This window comes from Lissotriton helveticus, chromosome 12, assembly GCF_964261635.1.
Source record: "Lissotriton helveticus chromosome 12, aLisHel1.1, whole genome shotgun sequence".
NCBI lineage: Eukaryota > Metazoa > Chordata > Amphibia > Caudata > Salamandridae > Lissotriton > Lissotriton helveticus.
The window spans coordinates 271,452,405-271,471,876 of NC_136073.1; the positions used below are offsets into that span (position 1 = coordinate 271,452,405).

Genomic DNA, 19,472 nt, shown 5'->3' on the forward strand with positions numbered 1-19,472 from the left:
CAGTATGAACAAGAAAATTCCATATTGGTTAGTGGGGGTGGTGATGGTAGAGAAGGGTTTGAGAGTGTTAATGAGAATGTTCAGACACAGGGTAGTAATGGTGAAGGGCTGGCTGAGTTTGGGCAAGGTACCATATGCGACATCACCCTAAAAGCTCTAGAGGTAGATCAGTCCATAAATAGGCACCTTAATATACATCTTGATCTAGAGGGACAACCCGCTCGGGGTGAACCGGTTACTCTATCTGATGGCCCACTAAGTGGGACATCACTGGTTTCCTGGAATGTGGCAGGGCTGGGGTCAAAACTTAATTCGGAGGTTTGGGCAGACTTCATAGATCAATTTGATATCTGTCTATTTCAAGAAGTCTGGGCAGTTGACCCAATGTTTAGAGTTGGTTATCTGAACTTTTATGTCCCGGCTGTAAAAAAATCAAAAGGGCGACCCATGGGAGGGGCGACCCATGGGAGGGCTGGTTATTTGGGTCAAGCAGTCCCTAAAATGTAAAACCCAGCTGCTCCCAATTGAATGTGATGACATTCTTGGTGTCAGATTTACCTTTCATCCAAATGTGGAAATTAATATCTATAATGTTTACGCCAGGGGGCTCCAGGGTGGCAAGAAATCGGAAGTTGTAGCTAAACTAGATATATTACTACAGGCTTCCCCTAATAATACAAAGTCATTGATTGCTGGGGATTTTAACACCACTTTTGAACCCCTTGGTTTAAATGACATCCATTTGACTGAAGAGGAGGATGCTAGGTGGGGAGTTCCCCAACTTAGCACCAAACCTATAAAAAAGTGGACCGAGGCTGCTATTCAGCTTAAGGGTCTCTGTTTGGAGAACGAGCTGAGGGCCGCCAACGGGCGTACACTTTCTGATAAATTGGGGCAGGAAACCTTTGATAATGGTATAAGGGCAAGCAACATTGATTATCTATTAGTCTCTCTCAATCTGTGGTCTATTCTCCTGGATATGGAGGTTGTGACACGTATTGAAAGCGACCATAACCCCCTGTGCGCAAAGTTAAAGTTGGGCATTCATACGGGGGATGACGCTCACCAAGGGCATTCCCACCCGGACCTTGTTATGGCAAATGATGAACGACACCTTAAATGGTGCCAAGTGGCTGGGCATCAAGAAATAATTAGTTTTATTGATGCAGACCTGGAAGGGGCCTTAGAGGCAATGGAGGACGTCATACGGAAAGGATCTCCCCCCTATTCTTTGTTAGAGGCTCACAACAGGTTCTTTACTAAACTGAAATCATATTTCTGTAAACCCTGCTTAGGGAATAAAAGAGCTATAATTAAAAAACCAGAAAGCTGGTACAATAGCTCTTGTTACCAAGCTAGGAGGGATCTGGGTATAGCCCTAAAGTCTAAAGATATGGGAGCAATAAGACTGGCCAGGGCGAACTACAGGCGTGAGCAAATTGTTGCTAAAAAGGACTGGGAAGAGGGCCTGTGGCAGGATTTGAAAGTGGCATGTTCTGCATAGAATTCCAAACTTTTTTCGGAAATCTTTAAGTGGGACAGGGGAGGTTATGGAAAGAGTCCCCACAATAATGTTGACCGTAACTCTTGGGTCAACTATTTTAAGCCCCAATATGCTGCCCGTGCCAATAGTAAAAGTATAGGCGATCACCCACATATTGTGTATAAGGAACCTCCTTTTTCTTTAAATGAGGTGGATAGGGTGTTGGACCTAGTTACTGAGGGGCGTGCTACCGGCATGGATTGCGTCCCCGCAGATTTATTTCTGAACAATAGAAGGCGTTGGCGACTTTATATTCTTTATCTGGCAAACGCCATAGCTCAAGGGATGGAAGTGCCCATCTCATGGAAAGGGGCTGAAATCGTGCCGGTGTACAAAAAGGGGGACAAGTCACTTGCAGCCAATTATAGACCAATAAATCTAATTGACTGCTTACAAAAAATCATGGGTCGGTTGGTTTTGGGCGGAATTCAATCCTGGATGGATAATGACAATATTTTAAGTCACCTCCAGGCTGGGTTCCGCCCAAAAACAAGTACCATTGACCAGGTCTTTCGGTTCATCATGTTATATTGGCGCACCGTGGTCTTGGAAAAGGGCACTTTGTATGCCGTTTTTGTCGATCTAAAAGCGGCATTTGACCTGGTCCCTCGTAATATATTATGGAAAGTTCTAGCAGATCTGGGGATGGCACCTGAATTGTTGAGTTTGATGATCCGCCTGCATGAGGATACCTTCGCGCGGGTGAGGTGGGGATGCCAGGGGGAGGTCACCGAGCCCTTTCCGGTGGAGCGTGGAGTAAGGCAGGGTTGTGTCATGGCGCCCACCTTGTTCTCGCTCTTCGTGAATGGGGTTGCGGATTTCCTCTCCCTGGTCCCGACCGATGCCCCTGTGATGTCTGGTGAGCGGGTCCCGATCCTCATGTTCGCGGACGATACTCTCATCATTTCAAAGACTCCGAGTGGACTCCAGCAAGCACTGAAAAGGTTTGAAGATTTCTGTCTGGATAGGGGACTAGAAATAAATAGTGCAAAAACTAAGTATATGGTTTTGTCTGGTCGTAAAACGTGTGGGTCAAATAGACCTTTCAGAGGGCTGATCAATATGAATGGTTCCCCGTTGGAGCGTGTAGACGCTTTTACTTACCTGGGGGTCACCCTTCAGAAAGACCTGGGGTGGTCCAGTCAACTAGATATCGCGGTTTTAAAACTCCGCCAGCAGGCAGGTATCCTTTTAAAAAAATTCTCCACCTCAACAACTAAGCCCATCAGTCCCTTACTGGAAGTATATGGGATGAAGGTCCTAGGTTCGGCCTTATATGGAGCCGAATTATGGGGTTTTGAAGATCTTAGGAAATTAACGCTTGCTGAAAATGAATTTCTTCGAAAAGCCACTAGCGTCCCCATAAGTACCCCCTTAGTACCACTAATGTGGGGCCTTGGAAAAAAGGCGGTCCATGACTTAGCCTTCCTGCGTCCGGTTCTTTACTGGCGCCGGCTGTGGACGACAGAAGAACTACAGCATTATGCTCAAGGTCTGAAGGAGGTAATGGCTAAGGACACGTCCCAAAAAATTGATTGGCTTAAGAACATCAAGTCGATACTTTCCAGGTTAGGGATGAGTGACTTATGGGAGGACCCAGAAAATGCTCATTTTCCCTCTAAAAAATCATTAAAAGAAAAATATTGGGAAATGGTGATCTCTGAAGCAAGGTCAGAGGGTCTTTCCACGCACTTAACTAGTCGCTTCATGGACATTAAAACCCTGCCGAAACTAGAACAATACTGGGACATTATTGCTAAACAACAGGATCGTAAGCTCTATTTCCAGCTTAGAGTAGGATCACTCCCAGTAAGATCCTTTACGGTTAAATGGGCAGACAAAAGTGGAATTGATAGATGCCCCAATTGCGAGGAGGAACAAGAGTCAATCAGCCATTTTTTATTCTTTTGTCCCCTGTATAAAGCCCCCAGATCATTGTGGATCAAGCCTTTATGTAAATTACTAGGGCTTCAAAGTCACGCTGAGGCTCTGAGAATTTTAACTACAGACCCGATGCCTACAATTGGTGTTGTCGTGGCAAATTTTTTTTAATGGGCCTGGGTAATCGACACAAATTCATAGCGGTAAAAATATAAAAACCAAATTGTATTTGTCCTTGCACCTACGGGCCACCATTTGCAATCTTTGCACAATATCCACCTGTACTAATGTATCCTTATGCAATAGTTTTTATGTCTTTTTTAAACTGTAATTCGACATAGTCTATTCTAGTTTAATACTTTTTTAAAATAATTTATTGTATGGATTTTAATGTCTTTTATCTCTGTTTGTGTAAGATATGTATGTATACTTTTATGACTTAATTGTCGAATAAAGTTTGTGAAAAGAGCAGACATTTTACTCAGGTCAAGTCACAAGGCCACTTTCCCACCGCCAGTAAAGGGAAAAAATCCTCACCTGATTTTAGAATTTAACACTGAAACAACTGTTAATCTAGAGCAATCCAGTGAGATGACAGTACTCATACTCACTATGGAAGGTAAGCTTGGTGCACCCCTCCGGACCACAGAGCCTCACTATGGACAGCAACCCATTATGATAATGGACCTCAGTGCACATGCAAAATCTTGGTTCATGTCCAGGACAAAAAAAATGGTCAGAAATAGCAGAGATTTGCTTTGTGGGTAACTAAGAGCCATGGCAAATATTTGCAAAACCACACGCTTCACCTTCTAGTCCCAACCATTAACGCCCTCTTAATATAACCAGTAAAAACCAATATTTAATTAAAGAAAACAAGGAACCTCCTCCTCTGTATTTTAATCACCCAATAGTTTAGTCTGACAATTAAATAAAATAAGGAGTCCATATGCCTATGGTTGAATTTCATTTTTTTTTCTTTGCGTTCATATTTTGGGACTTTCTAAAGTTCCACTACTGTCATAACTCCCGATTTTCTCTAATGTTTTTCCCCCAAATAAAGTATGGCCAGTCTCTTGTTCCAAAGCATTTTAACCCTTTGGGAACCTGGTTGCTTTTCTGGGCCTGCCCACCAGCAAAACCACAAAGCCATCAATGTCAAATACAATGGTCAGTGCTTTTGAGCATCGTTTCATGAGTAATACACAAATAAGTTATAACACAACACTAGACGAGAACATCTTTAAGAAATTCACAGTTCTATATGTTTTAATGCAGATGGACCACTGATTAATAAGTCTTTCCATTCAGCTACATACCAGTGTACTGGAGTCCTTGTGTCTGGAGCGGGGAACTAATCCCCAGGAGATCATCTGCACTGAGAGTGTGTGTGCTAGCTCAGGATTCACTAGCTTCTGCAAGATGGGCATCAGGAGATTAGAGTAGAATTGTTCGTCCCCGACTGCCGTCAAGTAGGAAGTAAAGAGTAAGCTCCCTCCTCCAAGGATTATCAATGCATCTTTCAGTTGCTTCTGAAAAATAAATCAGCCCGTGAGGATTCTAAAACGTGTTTTCTGAAAATCCTGCAAAACAGTGTGGAGAAGAATCCTCATAATATAACAAGCATTTTCAATGCAATAGGTCTCGCATTTGTCAGAGAAATAGCTATTGGCGCTGTAAATGACAATGTCTTTCACCCATGTGTTTTGGTTTGGAGTGTAGTGGTTGTATGTAGTGTGGAGTGGAATTATGTGGGTTGGATTGCTATTGTTAGTTGTGGAATTGTGTGTGGTGGAATTGTGTGGAGTGGATTTGTGTTGTGGAATTATGTGGTATGGTGTGCAGTGGATTTTTGTGATAGAAATTATGTGGTATTGAGTGTCATGGAATGATGCAAAGTGGGATTGTGCATTATTGAATGCAATTATGTGGAATGGTATTATGTGTTATGGAGTGGTATGTAGTGGAGTTTAATTAAGTGGTGTGCTGTTAAATTTTGTGGCATGATGATAGATGTGTGGTATGGATTGGATGTATGTATGTGGTGTGTTATGTAATTGTGTTGTTGAGTTGAATTATGTGGTTTCTTGTCGAATTATGATGGAAATGTGAAGATTTGAATTGTGTGGTGTGGAAGTGTGTGGCGTTGAGTGAAATTATGCTGATTGTATAGGGAAGAGAAGGGGGTGAGCATGTAGATGTGAGGTTAATAAGTGATGAAGATGAGAGAGAAAAGAAAAGGGTGATGGTAGAGAAGTAGAAATGATGCCGATAGCAGAAGGAGGTGCAAAAAAAAGAATAAAGACAGAACTTGTAGGGGACTGGTAGAGCTAAAGGGGGAGAGAGTAGGAGAGATGAGGGTAACTAACAAAGGTGGGAGATGGCGGAGAGACCTTGCAGGACATGGATGTGGGACGGTGACCGGAGGAAGATGAGGAGGAAGCGAGGACAGTGGAGCTTGGAGACGGAGAAACACTAAAATAAAATGTATTTATTTTTCTTCCATTGACAAACAGCTGTACTATTTGGGGGCAGCAATCATTGAGTATTAGCCCGTTCGTCATTCTGCAGACACCAAATGTGACATCAAACACGATCACAAAGTGTATTAGCTCCGTGTTTGCACAGCACCGCGGCGCAGCTTTAAAAACATGCACCAGCATTGTGGAACTATCAGTTTGACACTCACACACGACAGCCTTAAGGATTCGAAATCAAAACCAAGGAAAGACTACAATAGCACCGCCTACATAAAGGGCAGGTTAGATACTGGCTGCAAGGATCTGTGATACAGAACACTGTGCGGTTCTGAACCACTGCATTTAATCTTGTCCTTGTAAATTCACGGCATCACAGGTCTAAACTGATATAACCCAGCATATAACTCAACTCATGTTTTTTAGAAAAGACCCTGACAAAAATAAAAAATAAAACAGAACTGTTTGTTTCCCCACCCCAAATGTGATTCGAACCCGTAACCCCAGGCTTAGGAGGCCAGTGCCATAGCCACTAGGCCAGACGGCAGCTATGGAAAGCACGTAACCATTGAGCTATAATCCTTTCATTGTGTGTGCGCACATGAACAAAAATGATACCGGGAAACAAAGCGCCCAAAGAGATCAACACTGTACAGCGGCACAATGAGATAAGTGAAATACTGTGGAATAACGGGTGGCAATGGTACTTAGTATAAATAAGATTGCAAAACTCAACGAGGATCGTTTGACAACACAATCCCTAGCAAAAACATGAAAGCGTGCGCCATGCTGAAATAAAGTGCAGTGCCCATGTACATCAAATGTTTGTGAGTGGCGGCCCGTGAAGCGCGCGCCATGGCAATTAAAAACCAGCTCCGAAAGCGAAACCTTCCTTGGGGCGGGACTTCCGTCTTCGGAAGCCCGCGCACGCGCCCACGGGAAAGCAGTGCTGGTGACGCGGGGCTCATGCCCGAGGGAGAGCCCCGCGGAGGCTGCAAGACCTTAGAATCACGGTAAGGGGAGGGCAGGAAAGCACACTACCCATATACCTCACACACCTAGGACTACCATTACAAATAGGTTTACTATTATTTCTTACAATTTGAATGGTCTCAATAATCCATTTAAACGGCGCTCTATCTTCCATAAACTGACTTTACTACATGCTTGTATCTGGCGTAATCAGGAAATCCACCTTTTGAAACTCGACCACTTCCGCCTGAAATTGAGGAACTTCCCTGGCCAAGATTTCTTGCTGTTGGGGAAGGGTGCACAAGAATGGGAATCCTGGTACACCACCAATGCCCGGTGGTAGTTGAAGAGGTCATTAGAGACCACAGTGGACACGGACTTCACTCTGTAACCCCAACCAGGGACAGGAGCTATTTCTATCAGATACGATTCACATGCTCACGGCTTGGTCAACTGCGCCATTGATGATCAGAGGTGACTTTAATTTGGCTTTAGACCAGACACTCGGCCGATATTTAAGTATTGTTGTATGTTCCCGCATCTTAGCTGACACGCAGTCTGAAATACCAGGGAACAGGGGGACACGGCAAATACAAGACACCTTTTTGAAAAACCCCATGACTATCAATAATATAAAGGGGGCATCAAGGGCTACATTGCAAATAACACTAGGAAGGGAAGTGCAACCACCCTTTGGTTCGCACTAAAAGCCAAAACTTCATGGTATCTTTATAACTGAGGCGGCAGTGAGTGCAGATCATAAAACCCAATTTCCCTTCTCAACATAGATGCCAAAATACTAGCAAAAATTGGTACTGTGCTGTTGCAGCCTTTGATGGGAGATCTAATACATCCGACTCAATCGAGCTTTATCCAAGAACGTCAAGCTGGTGGTAACACGAAGGAAGCCATACACCTTCTAGATATTGGCACCACAGAATCTAAAGCATCTAGCATGGTCACCCTTAATGCCGAAAAAGCATTCAACAGGGTGGACTTGATCGAGGTTCTGCAGACTGTTGGCTTTAAAGATGTTTTATATCCTGGTTCCTAGCTGGCTACCATGCTAGTAAAGCAGAGACCCGGTAGGAGGCAAAGCACACTACGACCACGCCAGGGGGGACTAGGAATTCCAGATCTTTCCTACTACGTTGCAGCTCACCTCTGCTTCCTGATATACTGGACCAGGAGGGAAACTGAAAAGGGGTGGTGTATGTATGGCCTGACCACATGATGGTGGTGGGACCGCGAAGTTAAGTACGATGGCAACATAAACCTGAGCGAACGAATACGCTCGACGTGTCCCCCGTCGTGAGGGCAACCTTGGATATTTGGGTCAAATGGGGCCTTATCTCCTTTCCATCCCAGTTTACATCCTTGTGGGCAATTGTGAGTTTACCCTCGACAGTGGGGGGTGGGTGGGGGGGGTCTATAAAACATCGAGAGACATGTTTGACCTGGGATCGATCAAGTCTCCCAAGCAGATGAAGGAGTATGCTATTTCAGAGAGCAAAAGGTACCACTACATGAGGCTGCACAACTGGCTTCTTGACTCTAGAAACAAATAAGAAGGTACTAGAGCCCCCACCGCTTTTGAAACATATGTCCTAAATTGCACAGGAGATAAACATGCAACGGCAATCATTAACAATATGCTCAAAGCCAAGCAGGAAAATGACAACCACATATCAGTGAACCTGGGAGAGGGAATTAGGCATCACATTAGATCATAACCAATGGGAGGAAATCACGAAATGGACTAACAACTTTGCATCCCACGCAAGGGGAAGAGAAACAGTGCTTAAGTTTCTCTACAGATGGCACTGTTGCTAACACATCTGGCCAAAATGAAGGTGGTGGGGGAAAGATTTCTTTGTCGGAGGGGGAGAACGGAGGAGTGGACACTGTCCCATATACTCTCATACCCCAGGTTCCGACCCTTTGTGGTCCTAGGTGCTGACCACTATCAACAAACCACCGGGTCAGAATTGGCTAGATGTCCTAAGGTGGTTTTACTTGCCCCAGCAAAAGATATTTACACACTCAGTGGAGCCCTTGGTAGGGCCTTTTCACACATGCTCTTGGTGACCAAGCACTATACTTGGGTTGTAGGGACAACAGTTGTCTCCTTCAACATAAGTGGCTCAAGCGACTGTGGTGGATCTTGGGCATGGAAAAAATTACACAACTGGCACAGTGTTAAGAAAAAGACTTCCCCACACAGTGGAATTGTCTCTTCGAATATTTTGGTAGAGATTTCAAGGACACATCCTTTCCTGAGCGGCTTTGATTACTAAAACTCTTAGGTACTTCCAAACTGGACGACTATTATACCAATATACGCAGAAAGCCCAACGACCTCCGGCTGGATCGGGGGAGAAGGCTGATTAAGAGGATAGGGTGTGATGCGCAACCGTACCATCAATGGATGGCACTGGAGGGTAAGACGGTTGGGGGAGGCCAAGGGAATGAACATAGTGCATTCTGTTTGCAGTTTGTTCTGGCTTCTATTAGATTTCTTCTTATTTGACTGTGGATTGTCGAGAACCTATTTCAAAATGTAGATAAAAAGATTTTTAACCTAATAAGGTATATATAAGCCTATTAGTAAAGAAAACAAACCTGGAACCTAAAACAGTTAAAGACCTATAGAAAATGTATCATTCCTAGGCTAGCTTACAGAAAGAGCTACTCTATTCCTACTGAAGAGGCATGGACTTAGTCTTAATTTTCATCTGGGAAAACCTTAAAAACACAGTAGTCCAGAATGGGGTAGCTGTGTTAATTTTTTAAGATTTCCCTACAAGGTCAAAACAACAATCTCTCCCCCTATTAAAACTAGATTACAATAATGGTCTCCATCACAGCCTACCTTTATCATGAGAAGATTAGAGAGAATTCAGAACTCAGCTGCCAGACTACTCATATCTTACCATACCATATCTCACCTAACTCGAAGGCCCGCCACTGGTTACCAGAAAGTCCTCCTTCAAGCTGCTTTATATCTCCCTCTAGGCAATAAATAGGAAAGGACCACTTTTCATCAGCATGAAAAAAAAAATCACAACATACTTCTAACATAGGAACCTACAATCTAGTCTGGCACCCCATCTAAGAATCCCATCATAAAAGAACAACAGGTTATGTTTCACACAAGAGGACAGATTTAATACACCTCCCGCTGTAAACTATGTACTGAATTAACAAAAGCCCAATTGTTTGAGCAGTGCATGAGCCTTGATGTATGTCAGTTCAGGCTGTCTTCAAAGCACCAGGCCAGTAGTGATCTGTTCACGTACTGTCAGCCTTTACTGTGTTGTTTTGCTGTAGCAAAAATAATTTGAGTTTAATACCCTGCCTCCATTTTAAATGAGGACTCATGATGTCTTACAGAAATGTGACTCCCTTCCCGCCCTTCTCAAATACTCTTCAATTTCTAAATATGGCCACGGTCAGGAATGAAGAGAGAGGGGAGAATGGCAGGCATAGGATGCAGCCTGGCGGGCAGGGCTGCTGATCTACGTAGGAATCCCTATGTCAGTGCAACACCTAATCTAACTATGCCTACAAAAATGAATGTTAACTTGCATAATGTAATTGGTGCTCAATCTAAATCGCACCAATGCTCCTGGGGCCTGTATTTTCACCATACAAACCACAGGGATGTGGAATTCCTATAACCGGACGCCCAGGACATATTGTCTGCGGTCAAGGACAACTAGTTTTCAAGTGTATTTTGTCCTTGGGATCAGTAGGCCCAACCCCCTGAAGCACAAACCCTTTGGCTGACATAATGTGGATCAGGGAAAGGCACTGTCTGCATTTAAGGTAATATTTTTCCCATATGTTAATACTGTTCAAACTTGTATTTATGTTTCATTAATTGAAAGCCTTTATTATTAGGGTGAGCGCTGTAAATAAATGTTGTAAGCTCCCACTGCACTACTGACAGTGGTTGCAGTATAGAAATGTGTACAAACGTTTTCAAATTGTATGCAAATATTTGCAGAAGCTTTAAAGCAATATTGATGATTCTTTGCTTTCAAAATAAAATGTTCATTAAAAAAAATGAAAGCAGGAAAAAAAAACATTTTGCTAAACTGTTGTAAAATTTCAGGTACCATTTCTTTGCAGGATCATTTAGTAACATGCATGGATGCATGCTAGTAATTCCCAAAAATATTCATAATGGAAAAATCAGTGTAACCAGTTTCAGTAATCAGCCCAAATTAGGGGCCCAGCTATTAAAGAAAGTCTAAATAAGTGAACACGTGGTACATGTCCTTGCATTAAGTGCAGCTATACGTTTGTCGTAAATTCCCAAGAATGACATAAGTAGGACAAGAAATAGTATTCCTAGAAAATATTTATGAACTGCATTTTAGCATGAGTAAATCTGCATGTGTAGATTTGCTTATGTAAAAATCTGAGTGTTTGCAAGTTCACTTTCCCTCCAACCACTTTTTTCCCCAACTCTGGAAGAAAGTTTACGTCTGCCATTGTCAGGAGTAAATTTCCAACATTTCTCAGTATGGGAAAAGATTAGAGAAGAGTTGTTGAAAACCCTTAAAAGATGCAAGTTAGTAGGTTTGCACAGACTCAAAAGGGCAACTTCTCATCAAGGCTCTACGAGAAAGGGAAGGAGCTGATGAGGTGGTCCTACACTGGTTCTCTTCCTTCTTACACAGAGGCTCACAAAGGATAAAATAAAAAACTTTACCTCCGACCTTCACCCTGTCAACAGGGGTGTCCCCCCAGGTTCAGTGCTCTCACCTCAACTGTTTAACATATACATAGAACCCCTTACCACCCCACTCAAAAATGCTAACATCCCTTCAAACCTCTATGCAGATGACACCCAAATCTATCTTGAAACCTCCTCCATTGATGACATTCACAGACTAAATGTCACTGTAAAAGAAATCCAACATTGGCTGGCACATAATCACTTAAAACTCAACCAAGACAACACCGAAATACTACTCATCTCCAACAAAGAGGAGAACCCTCACATCTCAGAATGGCTAAAACTTTGGATGCTCTTAACAGCAATCACACTCTGACCCACTCTGTTAAATCATTAGGAATAACCCTAGGCTCAAAACTCGACATGGACAATCACATCAAGAAGTCCGCAAAGAGTGCCTTCGGCAAGCTGAAGTTACTTAACAAAATAAAACCATTCATCCCAACCAATGACCTCAAACAAGCCACCCAATCACTGGTGCTATCTAGACTCGACTATGGGAATGCCACCCTCACTGGTACAACAAAATCTCACCTAGCCCCCTTCCAAACTACTCTCAACGCAGCAGCTAGAACGGTCACTGGAATCAGGAAATACGATCACATCTCACCAGCAGTCAGAGAACTAAAATGGCTCCCAATCGAACTGCGTGCCAGATACAGAACTGCTTGCCTCACACAAAGCCCTGCACACAGGAAAACCTGAGTATTTGGCTGCCAAACAAAAGGGCTGATCAGATAAGGAACTTCAGGAGCTCCAGTACTCTACTACCCATCCCCATGAAAAACACGCAAACAAAAAACTGCTGCACGGTCCTTCGCCGGAAACGCACCCAAAATCCGGAATCAGGACTATCCCGTCCATCACAAAATTAAAAAAACAACTTAAAGCCCTTTTCCTCAACCGCTCCCTCCCAAATGGATAGCCGGTATCAAAACGCTATCCCCTGCTCGTTGTCTATTCCTGACATTGTAGCTTTAAGACTAAACTCCTCCCTGCTACTCGACCCCAACTGTTCCTCCCCCCCTTAATTGGTTCAACCCCAAGACAACGTGCACTTTATGAGGTTATCCCAGGACTCACGGACTACCTCAACCCTGCTCAGCACACTTGGACTGCCGAACTTATATGTATAATACTGCTTATTGTTTGAATCTTGCTCAAAAACTGTTGTGAAGCGCTCCGATACCCTCGGGTCAGGCTAGCCCTATATAAAACTCCTTAGTAAATTAAGAAATAAAATAAAAATAAACATTCTAACCCTGGAACTATTGCTTACCACTCTCTTCAGCCCCAGTATGTAAAACTGCGGAAACGTGCCAACATAAGGGTATTGTAAGAAACACTACTATGGTATGAGCCCTGTCAAAATCAGAGATGTTATATCAGAGCTCTTATCTAATGAGATAGCTGCCATAATTTGTCGATGCACTACATGGCACCAAAGGGGCAAGTGGCTTTTGTTACAGGACAAGTAGATTTATGAAGCAACCTGCCCCATAGACAAGTAGATATTCTATTAAATTCCACACTCCTGGTAACTCCTGTGCATCAATATGGTATTAGGCTTTGTATAGGGATGAACCTGCAAATGTGCGTTTGAACATATGAAAATGTGAGGTCATGTCTAAGGAAAGAAGAATTATATATGTAGGAAAAACCCTGAAACAATTCAAAATGTGTTTGTGACTAGAATTGGATTTTTATGCAATGTGTGCGTGTTTCAGTATGTAGATAACAAACATAACTACATGGATACAGGTTTTTACTTGCCTGTGAGAAATGTATATATATATATATATATAAATACCATAGTATGTAAGTAGGTTTTATAGGGTAGGTACCTGTACATATAAATTGGTTTATAATTTTTGTAAGTTAACAATATAATTAGATATTAAAAAACAAAAAATAAAATTGTCACTGTATGTATTCAAATATTTCAAAAATGTGTATAGAAGGGTAACTAGAGGAGGTTGTCTACATACATGTGCTTCTGCTTTTACTTATAAGGATATACATGTACAGAAATTAAAAACTACAGAAGAGAATTTAACAGCTTGTGTATATTTGTGCACAATGTCTTGATCTGGCCATGTAAATTATACATATACCCACATATTTATATGTACACATGAACACCATGCACCAAAAATAAAGGACGCCAGCCAAGCGGAGTCCACTTACTCCAACTACACTGTATAATGTAAACTAACATAAATGGTGATACAGGTAATGAAGTATTGACTTTTAGAATTATTGTGCTGCTAGGGTGCAGTAGAGCAAGGTCTGATTCAATACTACCCAACATGGACACAAGAATGAATAAACAATGGCAAAGTGAATTGAGTAGACTTAATATAATATCAAATGTAGATCTCAAAGAAGAGATGCTGCAGATGAATTTGAGACAATAAGAAATGTATTGCTGTTGTGTACAAAATTAAGAACAGATTATTTCCTCATCCGCCAAAACTCATCATATGAACAGTTTTTAAAGTCGCACCGCAAAGTAGAAAAGTTTGAATCTGTGTACACGGCTCAAACTGAAGTATGCTTCCTATGCTTACTAAAAGTGCATTGCACATAGGTACTTTAAAAAGCTTTGGCAATATGGTGCTCCTTCAAGTGAGCAAGGCGGTGTATTGAAATTGAAATTACATTTATTGGTATAGACCTCAACTGAGATCCACAATATGATAAAATAGTATACATAAAATAGTATATACAGATTTCCAATTCCATAGTACCACAATATATCGCGAAATACCTTATAAAGAAAATAGATTATTCTTATGTTAAACATCTCTAAAATAGCGGGGAAAACGCTTTTAAAAAGTTATAAATGTTGTAAAAAACAACTTCATCAGGTATAAGCTCAAGCAGATCCAAAGTTACAAAAATATATTTTGTGCAAATCGGTTTTAAGAATCGAGAGCATGCATCAACCAAGCTACTATTTGGACCGACAAATAGGACATGTACCGAATCTTGGATTCCTCCACTATACAAATCACATAGGCCGGTTTTTATCAAAATTACCGCCCCAATTTTTTGTTATATCTTTTAGCGGTAATGTCCTCAGTCTTAGCATCAGGATACAATGCCAAACCTTATGGTCCAATGTAAAACTCAAATATTTATACTCCACCCTAGATAGTTCAAGCTTATAATGCGATAACTGTTGACAATAAAGTTTATCCATTTCATAGCTCAATCTTGGAGTAGATGTTTTCAGAAATAACTTCAGGAGTACTGGAGAGCAACTTTGTAAAAGGTTCTTGATGCATTGGAAACTCCAAAGCAATCTCTAAATTTCCTTTAAACGTATTTATTCCTGGATCAGCCTTAAAGGTTTCTTGACATAATTGCTCTCAATGTACCTTCAGGTGCATGCAGTATGTTATAAGCCCACCTGACAAGGTTTGCCAAAGCTCCTGTACATGTACTCACTACCCCCAATTCCAGTCGGGATGAATGAACGGGAGTGGCTTGACTTGTAGTAGTAAGCATAGGTAAGAGTCTTCCCTCCTTGAGATTTAAAAAACCCCCATCGATTTATATTCTAAACAATAAATTAAAATAGGGGTAATATTTGTTCGATAAATTGCCAGGAGGGCTGAAAAATGTCGCATCTCAGTAGATAAGTAAAACTTTTTATAGCACTAGCATGGGATACTTTTTTTATTCAGTCCATTGAAAATACGAAGCAGTTTCAATAGACTGGCAGAAAAATGTCCCTAAATATATTTAAGTGGCTGCTATATCTACTGGAGCTCCTCCTAATTTCCGGGTAAAAGGTATAGCTTTTATCCTGCCCCTAAATGGCACCATTTTTGTTTTTGAAATATTTATTCTTAAAAAATGTTTCTCTGTGTAATTAAAAAGAGCCTCCATATTGCGCTGCAACCCAATTGGGGTAAATCAAATATAACCACGTCATCAGCATATATTAAAAGGCAAGGACGTGTAAAGCAGCCAAAACGTGTCGTAGCAGACAAAGAATACAATCACTTTGAAATAACCCATAGACTGTCTGCACTCTTTCTTGCTAGACGAGCTGTTTGCGATTTTTTATATATCACAAACAGTTCGTCTAGCAAGAAAGAGTGCACACATAAAATGGGTTTATGCACTGAATAGAAATGACGATATGCGTTTAAGTGTACATATATGTATATATTGTAATTTGTGTGTATGTCTATATACATGTTTACAGTATTGTTTTTAAAAAAAAAATAAAAACACAAAAAAAATCCTTCCACCTTTCCCTTCACTCTTAACTCAACACAAAAAGGTCAACAATAATGGACTCCAAAAAATGCTTTCCAAACTCTTCTCTCGTCCCTTCTACATCTTCTAACAGGCACATGTCGACCACATCCAATAACATTAAATATTCAATCTTCTATTTACTAATCCACTTTGATTGATCTATCCCTATTCAAAACATTGGAGTAAATATATGAGATCTCAAGAGTACAAACTTAACAACTAATACTACAAGGAGAGGGAAACACTTATTGCTAAAGTATCACCCTTTTACTTTTAACTTTCGGCTCAAGAGTAGTGTGCTACACATAGCACAGTGCTTCAACGTAGTGTCCGGGGTAGTAAGCACTATATAAATACAATTATTAATTTACTTATTTTAATTTGGCCGTCGACAGTACAACCTCGCATTTGTTATATTTTAAATGTAATATAACTAATTGGTACGCTTTGATTACTTTCATTCTTTTTCCACTGGAAGATTTTTTTTGCTATAATGTTTGTACATTTTTAACTCGTTTTTGAAGCTTTTCTCACTGCATAGATGTTGTAAATAAATGTTTTAAGGACTATATTATACTAATTGTTGATCTCAGTAGAGGTCTTAATAAAATGAAATGTTCAAAAAATAAAAATCCATTTTACAATGACACTGTCCGAAGGGTGTCCAATAGTCCTACGGTCCAAGGTGAGAGAACAAACAGAGACAAATGGTGATCAGCTGTGGTAAGGGATAGCGGGGAATCAATACATAAAGGGGCAGCTGGGTGGGGAGTAGATGTAAAGGCAAGAAGCCGCAGGTGCAGAACGAGATTATCAGTAACAGTGGCAAGGAGAGCGTGGAAAAAGGCGAACAGCGCTGTGAGGAGATTGTAAAGGTCAGAGGCGGGGTGGGGGATGTTTTAAACAAGGGTGTGGTGGTTAAAGAGGCTAAATGCTCAAAGACAAGGGGTGAAGGAGTAGGAACGCATGTGCATTGGGCAGAAACTTAAAGTTTGTTTGGGCATAAGGCTTCGGGACGTCCCCTCCCTATTACTGCTTCACCTTCAGGCTCTTGCCGGCCCCCGCCATCCGCCCCTGCATTACGACTCCTCTGACTCGGCAATTGAAATCTTTCAAGAGATCTAGCTGTCAGCAGAACAGAGAACCACTTAAGAGCACTGCCGCCAGATCCCTTCCAATACCGGAACCACTGCTGTCGCCATGTTGGTATTCTGTCACTGTGCGCTTGAAGTTACCGGAAGTGCGAATACCGAGTAAAGTAGTCCCATACACGCTTGAATGTAGGGCTCCGCCGTGGGAAGCGACTTCGGGCTTTCTTGTTCGTAGTGCTCCCAAGAGTCGTTCCCCGTGTTTTAAGGATGTCTTTCGGACATGTAGGGCTTCACTGTGACTGCCGCTTATGGTCGCGATGGACTGGGCCCCAGGAATATCACAACCTTTGCCTTAGCCAGCCACGACCCGCCTATTGCTCGGGGCCCCTACCACGCACACAGGTTTTACCATCGTTATTTCCTCACGTAGCCTGACAGTCATTTAACAAAAATAGTAGTTTACTATTTATTTAATGTAATTTTATATAGCGCGAACATTACCCGAAAGTGTCAAAGCGCTTTACATAAGAACAAGTTGCGATGCATAAGGACGTAGGATTACATGAGTTACATAAAAGATACAAACAGAAAAAAATTGCAAATGTACAAGAGGTAAAGTCACACAAGGAAGAGATACAACCAGAAAAAATTGCAAATGTACAAGTTGTAGAGTCACACAAGGAAGAGATACAAAGAGAAAAAAAATTGCAACTGTACAAGTTGTAACGTCACTCAAGGAAGAGATACAAATGGATAAACTCTTAAGAGTCACATAGGAATGGTAGAGAGTGCAGGTCTACTACATATAGTAGTGGTTAGAGTTATCTCTATATACACGTATATTCAAATAGTAGAATTTCTCAGGTCAAGACCCAAAAAAAACCAGGAGAGCAGAGTTCCATTAAGGGGATCAGAGGGGGGACGTAGTCACAGCACCAAGGGAGGGTGGGAGGGATACAAGGGTATGGAGGAAAGGCAAATCAGAGGATCGTCAAGGGGGAAAAGAGGGAAAAGGGTAAAGGACAATGGAATGGACAAGATGACGGGTCAGGGTCCAGAGAAACGCGGACGAGAACAGCAGCAAAATGGCGGGCAGGACAAAAGCAGAGAAGTCCATGAGAGTGACCCAGTGAGTTCTTAAGCTGCAACGGAGTCAAGGGAAACCGCTGGGTCCTCGATGCCGTAGCAGTGGTCGGACCTTCCATTGTCCCCCCCCCTACTAGTCCAGCGGTTTATCCTGTTCCCAAGACCTTCGGGACACGACCCTGGATCGGACCCTGCACTGGCCTCCCTGCACGTTGGTCCGGCGGTCGATCTCGTACCCTGGACCTTCGGGACTCGACCCCTGGCTTCCCTGCATTGATGCTCCTGAAGCGCCCCTGAGACGGCCGGGTGTTATCATCATCGGAGCACTGTGGCGGGCTCTGGAGATGGTTGGAGGTGGAGATAAATTGCGATATTGCGGTGATGTGTTGGCGAGCCCCGAGCTCTGCGTCGCTGAAAATATCGCGCTGAGACTCGCTGAGTCCATCCCGTTTGAGTCTGCAGCGCCATCCAGGAGTTGCTGTTTCCGTTTCGGCAGGGATGCAGGGTCGAGGCATTGTCATACCTTGCGGTGACCCGGAACAAAGTCCCCTGGTTCTCGGAACGCAATCGCTAGGTCTCGCCTTTGGGACCTTATAAGTGTTTAGTTATCCAGCACAATATCCTTGATGCAACAACATCAAGTGTTGCATGGCTAAACACTTATAAGGTCCCAAAAGAGAGACTTATTGGCTATGCCAGGGCTTGTCTGACTATATGCTCTGCCAATTTTCTGCAGAGCGCCCATAGCGATAGTTACACATGACCCAGTTATAGTTGTTTTTGTAATAGAAAAGAGTGTAAAAAGTAGGTACAAAGATCTTGAAATATTTACAGCGACAAAGGAAAAGAAAATACAGTGTATAAGTGTGTGTGACTGCAAAGGGATGGGGAAGTGGAAGAGACGAAAACAAGTACATCCTAGGAAACGGTGAAAAGACAGTGATTGAGAGGAGTGAGAAAGTGTGATCTGTGCTGAAGGTGGGATCATCCTACCTAAAGCAGTGGCTTGAGTTGTCACAAGAATGTGCAATTGCATCTCCTATTAACCAGTGGCAACCTTTTTAAACTAGGTCTGTTATAAAAGCAGGGACATGTGGTGTACCTTTCACAGATCACACACACTGGAATTTCTCGGATCCTAAAAGGAACCTACATGCTGACATTAATGAACGGCGCACCGAGTCCCGGAAGAAATAACCAACTGTAAGGTTTAAAGGGCGCAATGAGAAAACCGCTTCCTTATCTCCCGCGCTGCATGCTCCGTTGGATAGCATTTGGTTGCCCCAGCAACGGCGTGGCTTCAACACATCACTGAGCTAGTATAAATTACTCAGCAACTGACCCAAGCGAGGAAATATAGCACACAGACGCTGGGAGACGGCGGTCGGGTACTGACTGCG

The 19,472-nt window shown here is 42.4% G+C and overlaps 1 protein-coding gene across 3 annotated transcripts in view; it reads right to left on the reverse strand.

Annotated features, from left to right (window-relative positions):
- The window catches only part of DHODH (dihydroorotate dehydrogenase (quinone)), a 160,281-nt gene extending 143,167 nt beyond the window's left edge, over positions 1 to 17,114 (reverse strand). For 2 of the 3 annotated variants that reach the window (XM_078669256.1, XM_078669255.1), the window contains exons 1-2: positions 16,937 to 17,090; positions 4,744 to 4,956 (exon numbers count right to left, since the gene is read on the reverse strand). In XM_078669256.1, the coding sequence (XP_078525382.1) occupies positions 4,744 to 4,956; positions 16,937 to 16,975 (252 nt within the window). In that variant the 5' untranslated portion in view covers positions 16,976 to 17,090. Of the gene's footprint in view, positions 1 to 4,743; positions 4,957 to 16,936 lie in introns of all 3 variants that reach the window. The other variant, XM_078669254.1, reaches the window with a different exon arrangement.
- Positions 17,115 to 19,472: the final 2,358 nt, after the last annotated feature.